General features: G+C 39.5%; 1 protein-coding gene across 3 annotated transcripts in view; it reads right to left on the bottom strand.

Annotated features, from left to right (window-relative positions):
• The window catches only part of GRM1 (glutamate receptor, metabotropic 1), a 305,009-nt gene that overhangs the window by 54,501 nt on the left and 238,406 nt on the right, over positions 1-12,102 (bottom strand). For all 3 annotated transcript variants that reach the window (XM_005883714.2, XM_005883713.2, XM_005883712.2), the window contains exon 4: positions 3,955-4,201. In XM_005883714.2, the coding sequence (XP_005883776.1) occupies positions 3,955-4,201 (247 nt within the window). The remainder of the gene's footprint in view (positions 1-3,954; positions 4,202-12,102) is intronic.

Raw genomic sequence — 12,102 nt, 5'->3', positions numbered from 1 at the left:
TTCAGTTGCCATTTTCATTACACTGGATTGAAAGAGGTGAATTTTATAAAGTTTGGAGCCTCTTTTAGGTGTGATTAGGGCAAGAACTCTGAGAAATGCATCTTTAATTAGCAAGGATGTTGGGGATTTATCATCTTGCACATTGACATTTAAACGGGTCTTGTCCCTGGTTAGGAGAAGCATTTCTGAATCCAAATAAGTGATGCCAGTTGATTTCAGTAATTTCAAAAGCTGCAATGCTACACAACAGCAAAATCTGAATTTAGAAATCATCTCTGCAGCCTGAGTGTGTTCTGGGGGCCAGACTTCAGCATCTTCCACTGTGGGCAGTGGAGAGCACTCCCCAGTGTGATGGAAACAGGTCAGGTCTTGGCATTGCAATGCACGAGCTAGAATAGCTTTTCTAACATTTATTTCTACCTTAGGTTAAACTACTTAGGATTGTCACTAAACTTCTTAAGGATCATGGGCTTCTTGTGGGGATTTATAACCATAAGGTATGTAAGAAACTATTTCACAGGTGGAACAAAGCATATATATGTAAGACAATATCAATGTATCAGTCATATGTGTATTTCTATGACTGCCCTACAATACTCTGGTTATTTCTATGATCCTAAGAAAGCGGGAGAACATCTTTGTGCTGGCAATGCCATTTACCCCTCAGCACTGAAAATGTTCTGGCATTTCTCAATCTTCTCTGCATGCTGCTATCGACTCCAGGTAAATTATAACTCATGAAGGCCTGACTCTGCTGTGCTGACTCTGCAAAGTGGGATGGTTTCCTGCAGTATCTGTGATGAGCTTTCAACCTCCCAAGCTAGAAGGAAAGAGGCACTGTTTCTTGCTCTTTGCTCTTGACCCAAAGAAACTGATGACAATTAACTAACACATATTTCTCTTCCTCAGCTCTTTTCCCCCTTCCCCCTAGGCCCCTACCTAATCCATCCTGGAATTCCTTCCAAACTGGATTCAGACTCAGAATCCTCCTCAGCCTAGCACTCCAGGAAGCTACCACTCATCAACCTTAGTTGGTATCTGAAACCTATTGGCTGTATCTGGCCTAGTTCTTTATCTACACAACTAATGTCCTTTATTGGCTTTTCTTCCTGCTTTCAATGTGCAAATGCCCACAGGGTAGCTAGTGGCTTCTTCACATTCAGATTCTGGCAATCTCTATAAATAGCAGTCCCCTACAGGGAGAGGGGAGACTGAGAGAGTGAAGGAAGTTTTCCTCCTACTTTTCCAGGTGAACAAAACCTACCTACAGTTTCATCTCTTGGCTGTTCTGACTTTTGGCTACCAGAGGGTTCTTATTTTCCTGGCTGCTGAGACACACCCGAATGTTCTTCAGAGTAGCTGTCTGAGCAATATCCATGTACGTGTTAACTGGGGGTGATGGTTCACACTCATTCTACCGATCAATGATACTAATCTACACCTTCAATTCTTTTCCATTTTAAACTCATGGTTATAGCATCTGCTGTGAATGTTCGCTAAGAATGGTTTCCTTTTCCCCATGTCCTTTAATTTTTATGTTTTACTCCATATTACATCATTAAATCTTATGTAGGTACTTCCAATGAAGGCTTAATGCAATGCCAGCTTTAGAATATCTTTTCCCTATAAATTACTTTCCTAAGATTTTATTTCAACTTTCTCATTTGCTCTTAGACGAGGAGAAATCAGTTCACACTTCATTAGCATGCAAAACCTGAAAAGCTCACAATTTTTTGGTATGAAAACATGTTTTTTAAAAATCCCAAAAGCCAGAGGGGGAAGAAAAAAAACACTGAAAGATACCAAGGGAAAAGTACTGTCTTGCATGCAAAACCTGAAAAGCTCACAATTTTTTGGTATGGAAACATGTTTTTTAAAAATCTCAAAAGCCAGAGGGGGAAGAAAAAAAACCACTGAAAGATACCAAGGAAACAGTACTGTCTCACTAAAGAGAGGCCTCCCCCTTTGCTGTATGTGTTAATGAACACGGCTCTTTTCTCCTGACCCCAGTCCCTGCCTGCCAACACGCTGGCATTTATTTGGAATATTCCTCATGCTGTAAATTACAACTTGACAACATCCTCTCAATGCATCCAGTTCATGTTACATGATGATTAGCTAAAATAATTACAGGAGGATCCAATAGCTTGGACGGTGTTGTGACAGGAGATGGAAGCAGAGGGAGTTGATTGAAACAGAAACTGATCACAGAAGATGATCAATTTCAAACATGAAGAAATAATCCTTGAAAAGACACCCAGAGAAAGCCCATGATTTAAATATACAATTAAAGATGGAGAGAAAAAAACAAGCTAACCTTGTGTCCCAATATTTTGAATAACTTACAAATAGAGAGAGGAAGAGAAAACGCATATTTATGGGGTGTCTCAAATGCAGTTGGCCCTTTGCCGGAAGGGAGGTTTCCCTTCCAAATCTGATCCGTTACAGAGCCCAGTTTCCAGTGGAATGCGGCATTATAACCATAGCGGAGTGCTGTTCTGAATCTCAGATCCACTGGATCCTCCTGGTATTACTTCCTAAGGTGCTCAGCACCTGGAAACCTTCCACGTGCCCAGGCCCTCCATCATTCCATCCATCTCACTCCCATGTTTACCTAAACTTGCTCCCGCCTAATGGAAGCTTGGAAGGAATCTAATAAATTCATTGTTTAATTGCTGACAATTACTTAGATAATTTATCTTTCCTAGAGCTGTTGGATTTTAACAGGGAGAATCCACTTGGTCCCACAAGGCACTCTCTAAATGTAGAACTTCACACTTACATGAAAGGAGGAGATATGTGGAGAATTATTTGGGGTATCTTACAGTACTCTCTCCCAAATAGTCTCTTACAGTGCCTTTGAAATGACATTGAGAACATTGCCAGCAACCTTGCCTGATTTTAGGATTAGCTAAAGGTAGAGCAATGTGGCAAAAAGATTACAAGCCTCAGACTCACACAGCACTGCCTCTGCCAGCTACTCTCAGTGTGATTTAAGGTAAATTTTTTAGTTTCTCTGACACTCAGCTTTATCAGATGTAAAAAGGATAAAGATATGCTTATAGCAATGAGGATTAAATGACTTGATTTTCCATTTTAATACAGCATATGTTTCCCCAAAATCTCTCTTTCTGCAAAACCATCTTATGAGAGAGAGAAAAGAAAGATTGTGGGCATCCTGTGCAGCAGCCAAGCCAAGGGCCTTTTTCTTTCCTGTTGCAATTTTTAATTCTTATGTCACTATTCTGATTACTCCTTGGCTAGGAAACGTCATATGAACAAACATAACTACTCTTTATACTGACATCACTCTCTATGTACCAATGAAATTTGAGCTAACTGATATTATAAAACAAGTGTTATAAAACAGACTAAATATAAAATGACTTAGGGAAAAGGAAAACATATATATATATTAGTTAGGTGTAATTTTCCTTTGCTTCCTAATTCTTTGGAAGCCATAGAGACTCAATACCACAAAGAAAATTCTTTCTTGTTCCTTAGCCTGAGACAAAGGGATACATATGTCGGACTTCATTCTCCCCATATATTAAGCTCTTTAAGCAGGTGTAATATTAAAATATTTTAATTGACTGGCCTTGGGACCAGTCAATCAGAAAGCTGCTCTGGCCTGGAGCTGACAGTGCCAGGGAGAGTCCTGCCAGTGAGGTGCCGTCTCTTTAGTTTCTGGGGCTCGCAGGAGGTCAAGGTATTCTGAGTGATAGCTGGGTAGGGGTGTAATACTGGCAAGATGCAGGATTGTGTGTGTTTACAATAAGTTTTTCAATGTTTTAAAATATAATTTCCATGTAATATTAGCCTTGTCTCTAACTTTCTAGTTGTTTTGCTCATGACACCCAGAAACCATAAACCAAAGCTAGCCAGAGTTGCCATCTGTCTGGCGCAGGGAGGGTCACGGGTTATTCAGATCCATTACAGAAAAGACGGCTTTACCTTCCAGGAGCGTCCCCTTTCTCATCAAACCACACCTCCTCTCCAGACACACCGATGAACGTGGACTTGATGAGGAAGTCCAGGAGTTTGCTGCCGTCGATGGGCTTCATGGCATCGCAGAGGCCCACGTGGCCGGGGCACAGGGCATGGTGCATGTTCTGCAGCCCGTGGGCCATGGCGTAGATGGCATTGATGACAAAGCCCATCTTACTGTCCTGGACGTAGTTTTCTTCTAAGCTTTCATTGCCTGTAACATAAAAACAGATCGCTGCCAAGGCTGCAGTAATGGAGTCTAGGCCTGCAGGTGTAGTTCTCCAGTGCTTTTCAAGGCTCTCAGAGGAAGGGAAAGCCAAGCTCACCTGTTCAAGCTTTGCAACTAGCTCTAGTATATTCTGTGTGCAAATAGTTTATTCTGTTTTATTTTCTAACTTCAATAATGGTTTTATAACATATAAAACAGACTCCATAGAGGTGAAAATTTAAGAAAAACAAAAACAAAACCTTTCAAATATTGCAAGAAAATCCTTAAGGAGCAATGGGAATAGCGCTTATTACCTCTTGGTTCATGGAGACTTATATTAAAATTCTACCTATATCGCAGTACTGGAAAAATATTCTTGATAGCCTCTATAGAAACTCACACTCCATAGTAAATCAATTTGTGCATTATCAAAACCCTGATATTTTCTTTGGGTGATCTCTAGGGTCACAGAAACCCAGAGCAAGAAGAAGAGCTACGTAGTATGAATCTCTTCTTATATATGACTGACAGTACAAAAATACTTGAATCAGATTTGCTTGTTATTAGAAACTCAGGTAAAATAATTTATTGATGGAAGAGTCCTACTATATACTTTAGCCTTTAGCTTTTACCAGTGAATTTCAAAAATCCTGCAATAATCTCTGCCTATGTCACAGGTGATCAAAGGCTCCCCAAGGGCCAAGCAGTTTCAAAAGAACAGAACTGCATTATAGATGAGTTCCATAGCAGAAGTCTAAACTTCAGCACTTACACATGGATGAGAAATTCAGAGACCAATTGGCCTTGCTGAAATAAAAGGAACAGGTTTGGGAAACAAAATAGATTTGGAACACACCACTGGCATAATTCAGAGATTTTATACTTAGTTCCAGAAATTAGCCTCTCTCTATAGCGGGCTTTCCCTCCCCACTTGACTTGATAGTGAGGGGTCTACATAATGTGTGATCCAGGTGCGAGAAGCTGGGAAAGTTGGCGAGTTCATCTGCATGTGGGGTTGAGAACAACGTGAGGCTCCGGGCACCCCGGCCAGCTGACCTTTGTGTTCTAGCCTAAATAGGCCACTGGACACTAAGGTTCCTGAACTCGAGAGCAGCACAAAGTATTAAGGAAGCTGTTGCTTAATAAGAAATTGTTAAAGTGTGATTTGCTAAAGTATTATTTTTCCAATTGGAAAAAGAACATTTTCTGAGAGGAAGTAAGGAGTAAGCGAGGCAGAAAGGGCACTTTAGAATCAAACCACACAAAAATAAGTATAGAGAGTTCCATAAAACAGAAAGCAAACATCCTGCAAAAACTGTAAAGTCATTGAAACGGGGTAACTTAGGTTTGTCAGCCAGAACCCTGGCTCTCAATGTTAGTTTGCCTGCCGTTCCCTCTCATTTATATCAGGACATGAAAGAGATGGATTGATGCCCTGTGTTTGATACATTTTCAACACGCCTTTAAAGACTGCCCCAAACCCCCAGGTGCTGGAGCTAAATGTTAAAAGCTGGTCGAATTAGAGAAATTAGCAGGACTTAAAGAAGGAAAGGGAAAAAATAGACAAAAATCGAGTGGCAAAATCGCCTTCAAGGCAGCAGCCACTTCAAGGGTTCTTGTCAATACTAAAGCCATCCACTGGAAGTTGCAGCTATTGATGTCGATCCAGGCGCAAACTAAGAAAATATGAAAATGAACACATGGAGTTCTTCACCAAAAGGAAACTTCCTTATTTTCGAAAAGCCTTATGGACACTGAGTTTGTTTTTGTGGTTTTTTTTTTTGCTGTGGTAACTGATTTAAATAACTTATATATTTTAAAAATTATGTTGGTGTCCCCAGTACAAATTTCCTAAGCTGTGGTTGTCTAGTGGATGTGTTATTCATCAGCATAGAGGCTATAAGAGTTCCTGGCTTTCCTGAGGTCAGTTTTCCTTTTGATCTGTATCTAGGGTGATTACATAACTATTGTCCAAACTGGGTCACTTTTGAAAGTGAAGTGAGTGATGATTATTCTGGAAACACAGGGGTGAACAAGGCAAATTGGTCAAATGGTGACACATCTCTTGAGCCATGCTGCTCCCTAACTGTATCTATTTAGTGATGTTATACATATGTATATATACATACAGATGCAATAACAATCAGTAAAAATATTAATTTAAAATTTTTACATGTATCTAATTTTAATAAGAGATGAACACATATTAGTACTTCTTTTGAAAGTGAAGTGAGTGATGATTATTCTGGAAACACAGGGGTGAACAAGGCAAATTGGTCAAATGGTGACACATCTCTTGAGCCATGCTGCTCCCTAACTGTATCTATTTAGTGATGTTATACATATGTATATATACATACAGATGCAATAAAAATCAGTAAAAATATTATTAATTTAAAATTTTTACATGTATCTAATTTTAATAAGAGATGAACACATCATTAGTACTTGCTACTGTTTGCTGTTTGTTATGTACGATACTCACAGAATGAGCTCACGATAATCTTGCCAAACAGACATTCATCTTGCCATTTACGAGTGAGGGAAAGGTGGTGGCATCCAAATGCCCCTTGACCCTTGGTGTTCCTGTTACGCTCAGCAGCAGCACAAGTGCAGGTACAGAAATCTAGAGAGGCGGTGCTCTTCTGGTGACAGAGGGCAGGGCATCCTGCTGTCACCAGTATCGCTGTCAAGCTGGTTTGGGGTTTCTCCCTGAGATTGTTTCAGATGTGCACAGCTGTCTCTCTGACTAGAAGCACTGGTGTGCAATCTATCAACCACAAACTATGACAGAGAAGCCATCCTGTCAGTGTTTATCCTGCAGACAGCCAGGAGGCCAGGCACATGTTTCCAGGGAATATTTGTAACTCATACCATTTCCAAAATAAACACAAAGAGCTTGCAGAGCTTGTCAATCTGAAGTGAGCCCATGCACTTGCCTACCCTGTCAGTCCACTGGGTCCACACGTGAGGAGGATGCTGCCATCAGTAAGAACTCCTCCGCTCCCACCCAGCTCAGTAGGAACTAACATTTGGGAAGACGTGACAGAGAGAAAATCATCTGGCCTTTACAGGACCATTCTCTTTGCCATAGCAACTGTCCCAGATAATGTTGCAAGGATCTATCATCAAACCAACAGAATATGTTACAGGTTTTCCTGACCAGTGTGAATAGAATATCCAAACTAATAATTTCGTCACTTGGTAAGAAGGGGAAAACATTTTTAATTCCCTAAGGTTTAGTGCCTTTTCATAACACTAGTCTAAGCGTTATTAGAGAGAAGGGGGTTTTATGATTCATTTTTCTATGGTGTATTAACTGTTATAGACCACTAGGGTGTCATTAAGGCATTACCTTTTCTAATACACTAAATGGAATCAAATAATTATACTTTACTGTGTTTATTTACCTTCAAAAGAATACCTGCCTGGTACTTCACAATGGATTGTGAAAATATCTACTTTGATTCTAAAATAGCAATCTTGTTCTCATTGTGAACCCACAACAAGGGCTATAAATTGTTGCCTGAGAGCAGCAGCCTGCAGGGCCTCCATGGGGTAGGGACCCACGGTGCATCCTCTGGAAACAGGAAATTCATGGTGGTTGGGAGGAGGGTCAGCAATTCTATCCACTGACAGCTAGGACAGCTATTCAGCAGAGTGGCAGAGCAGAAAGAACTCTGGACTAAGCACCTGAACACCTGGGACCCAGAGTCAGTTCTGCCATAATATGTCAACAATGAGCCATGGAACTTGGACAAGGGTCTACACCTCCTTGGGTCTCTGTTTCCCAACTTAAAAAAAAACAACCACACCACAAGCGGATCAGATTATCTTTCTGAAGTTCTCTTTCCCCGATAAAGTTTCTATGCTTCGCTTCTCCAATTCCACATTTACTGGTACTTGGCAAAGCCCTTCCCATACACTAGTCTCAGTGTTACTAGGATCTTTTTTAATCCTTGCATGGCTGTGTGAGATAAGTTCTATTATCACCATTTTACAAAGGAGGAAGACTAAAGCACAGAGAGGTTAGGAAAATATGCCCTCCTTTCCCTTCAATTAATGCCATCTGTTTTTGTGAAGAGGCGCCTGTTGAGTAACACCAAGGCTTTCTAGCTCACCTAATGGGAAGAAAAGGGGATTCATCTTATTGGGATATTGACAAAAAGAAACTGGGCGTGCTCAGCTCAGCCTCTTTCTCTCACTGGGAGGCAGACACTTGACAACACTCAAAGATTCTGGTTGGTTCTCTGGCAAATTCTTTTGTTTTCTATTCACATAATCACATGACTAATAAGACATATTTTATCATCATTTGACTCCTGGCTCTACTTCTTAGTTGGATCCAAATTTGGAAAGGAATTACACTGGCTGTCACACTGAAATCTCATGGGGCATGAATTCAAGGTCACACAGCTAGCAAGGACAGAGGCAGTGGCCTCCTGAGCTGGACCTGGGCCCCCCAAGCAGCATTGTGCATGCAAGTAGCATCCTTACCCAAGCACTGGAGCAGTCCCATAACAGACAAGACGTTCCTTAAAACAAAGAAGTATTACAGGAAACATTGGCAAACGTAACTGTCCCTGAAGAAAATATTTTTCTGATTCCTTGGCATTTGTAGCTCTCCACTGCCTTCTTTTATCTGACAGCATTATACACTCAATAAATAATTTTGTATAATCTCAATTCATATCGAAATACAAAGAGGGTTGTAATTATTTTATATTGTTAAAATATCAAGCAAAGAAAATAAGTCATCCTCCTTTAAAGGACCCAAATGTTAAATTAATTGAAGGAAATTGAATCAGGTAATTTTAAAATAATTACCTCAAAGAACTAAAATGCCCTCAATTTTTCTTGAAGGCCTAGGCTACTAAAATTTTTTAATACTTTTCCAGAGAGAATTTGCATTCTCAATAGTCTAGCCCACATGCGGCTCTTTGGACCCTTGAGTGTGGCTCTTCCTAAGCCTTAGGAGTACCCTAATTAAGTTAATAACAATGTACCTACCTATATAGTTTAAGTTTAAAAAAATTGGCTCTCCAAAGAAATTTCAATCGTTGTACTGTTGATATTTGGCTTTGTTGACTAATGAGTTTGCCGACCACTGGTCTAGCCTCATCCATGCTCAAGTCTAAGACCTATGGGTTTTTTGTTTCCTCTGACTCTGTATTTTCTTTTTCCCCTATAAAATTTCCTCTGCTCACATCACAGAAAAATATGATCCTTCCACTATTTCTTCTTTTTCATTTATTAAAATGTAAGTAAACCCCTATGTAGGATGGAAGAGAAGAAAAAAATATTATTTAATCGAGCACATGTTATTATCACTGTTATTAGTTGAATTTTTATTGCCTAAACCCACCTGCTTCTAACATATGTGAACAATATAGACATTTTTTTCTAAACACATCATCACAATCTATTGTTAAGAAAGAAATCCCCCAGTTATATAACACATGAACAGCATGCTCCCTGAAAACTGATGATAATTATGGCAAGCTTTCAATTCCATGAAAATACAATTGTATTTTAGCTAATGTGTATTTCAAAAAATATGGTGTATGTGAAAAAGAAATGAGGGCAATCGCTGGTATGTTGAAGTGATGCTGAGGATCAGTTCATAGCATTCTGTGGAACTGTGGGGCTCTTTGTTTGTCTACAGAGAGAAAACAAGGGCAGCTTGACGTGTGCCTTTGCCTTTGTTATTGATCTGGCATAAAAGAGTGGAATGGAGTTATAAACCACTCCCCCTGGAGTAACTAATCTTTTGCAGGTCTGCAGTAAGCATTTGGCAGGTAATTGTAGAGATGGAGTATGTTACAGAGAGCTGGCTGCTTTAGCCAATGTGGGAAGTTAGAGTGTTGTTAAAATTCATCAGGAACCAGCTCCCTTCTCAGCAGCCTGCTGGGTCAGAAGCCTTGCCAAGCCTCTCCCAGTCTCTAAGGGGGCATATCTATGCTAATAGCATCACTTCTGCTTATTTATGGGTAATAGGAAACATGCTTTCTTTTATATATATATAAGGGATTTTCATGATTTAGTGTGATTATGGTTCATTGTGAGTTCTTGTCAATTGTGTGTTTCTTTTTATTATCTCTTGTTTCATGCTACTGTGATTAGATTTAACTAATAGGTCAGAGTGGGTTTTGCAGAAATACAAGGACTATTTGTGAAAACTCTATCATCGATGTTCAACCTTTTTTATCTCATGGCACACATAAACTAATTACTGAAATTCTGCAGCACATCAAAAAATATTTTTTTTGCTGCTATGACACAAAATAAGGGTAATTTTGATTTATTCACACCAGATGGTTATTGTTGTGTTGGCGGTTGTCATTTTTTATTTGACAACCTAAGAGAAAAGAGGTCAGTGCCCCTGATTAAATAGTCAGGTATTGCATGTTTTAAAAATTCTTGTGCCACACAGGTTAAAAATCATTGCTACTTATCTCTTATGTATTTAATTAGCATCTAATATAGCATCTTCTGATAACCAATATAGAGTCTTGTTTATTACAAAAGCAAAACCATAAAAGTATAGCATTGTAAATCTATTTTTATGATTGACTTCTGATTAATACCATACAATTTCTATAATTTGGCAAAATGTTGTACATAAAAAAGTCTACTTTTGGACATATTAAAGAATTTCATATCCTTCAGCCTTTTTCCTGAAATTCGTATGCCAGATAGATAAAGTGAGAGTCTGGAATAGAAGCCTGGATGACTCTGAGGTTTAAATACAGGCCATAAGGTATGTAACCACACCTGCATTACCTAAGAAGGGGACATAATGTGAATTTTCATTTAGAGTTGGTTTCTCCAGGGCACTATCAGTTGATATTTTACATTGATATTTGAGGTGAACTTAGGCCCTGTAGACCACAACATTATCTGCCCAGCGTTGCAGTTGTTGGGATTTCTTGAATGGCATATTGCCTTTTATATGGTGTTTCCCAGCAGCATCTCTTGAGAGAATAAACTTTGGAATTCCTAAGGGCCTAATAACTCATTGCTAGTGAGACTTTAGTCAATATCTGTCACAGAAATTAAAAGAGTAGCTCATAAGATTAATGTTGTCAAGAGCACAGAGGCCAAGAGTTCTTAGCCAGATCTGTTGATAAAACAAATACAGGGTCCAGACTTTATCCGTATCTGCATGATATGTCAACCACTCTCCTTATGTTGTGAAGGGCATATTTACAGAGTCAAGAATGCCAGATATTGGTTCTATAATGAAGGATCACTTTGAGAACTCAGAAGGCTAATCCAAATCTATTAAAATTATATTTAGGAATGAAATATAAACATTATACCTTAGTTGTTCAAATTATTTCTCATGGACTATGAGTTAACAATTCTGAAATATATGTACTTATAAATCAAGGTTGGATAAATAAATGAATGGAAGACAGCCAGCAGAAGCCAAGTTTATCACAGTTGGAATGGGAAAGCTAGAATAAACCATGTGGTGTTGGTGTCAAGATGAAGGCATCAGTATGAATTTAAGTTTAGCTTAGCATATATATAATGAATTTATATAGAAATAATTATACATGCATGTTTAGATGTGAATTGGTATGCATATATTTCCCAGCTCCATCTATTGTAGCAACAAGCACACCCAGTGCCCAGATCTAGGTTCCTAATGCCATCCTATCTAATAAAAGACAAAAAGGGTAATTGACCGTACCTTCACTATGCTTCCCATTGGCTAATCAGCGCCATATGCAAATTAGCCGTCATCAAAGATGACAGCTAATTTGCATACTGCAGGCAGGGCTGGCCAGTGCCAGACGCCATCTGGGCCCCGTGTGCAACCCTGGGCGGCCGGGCTTAGGCGGCGCAATCACGTCACCTAAGCCCCGCCCCAGCCAGGACCCCTGTGTGCCACCTAAGCC

Source organism: Myotis brandtii, unplaced genomic scaffold (genome assembly GCF_000412655.1).
Source record: "Myotis brandtii unplaced genomic scaffold, ASM41265v1 scaffold8, whole genome shotgun sequence".
Classification (NCBI taxonomy): domain Eukaryota; kingdom Metazoa; phylum Chordata; class Mammalia; order Chiroptera; family Vespertilionidae; genus Myotis; species Myotis brandtii.
Note: the sequence above shows the minus strand (reverse complement) of the source record. Positions and strands in the feature narration are given on the sequence as shown.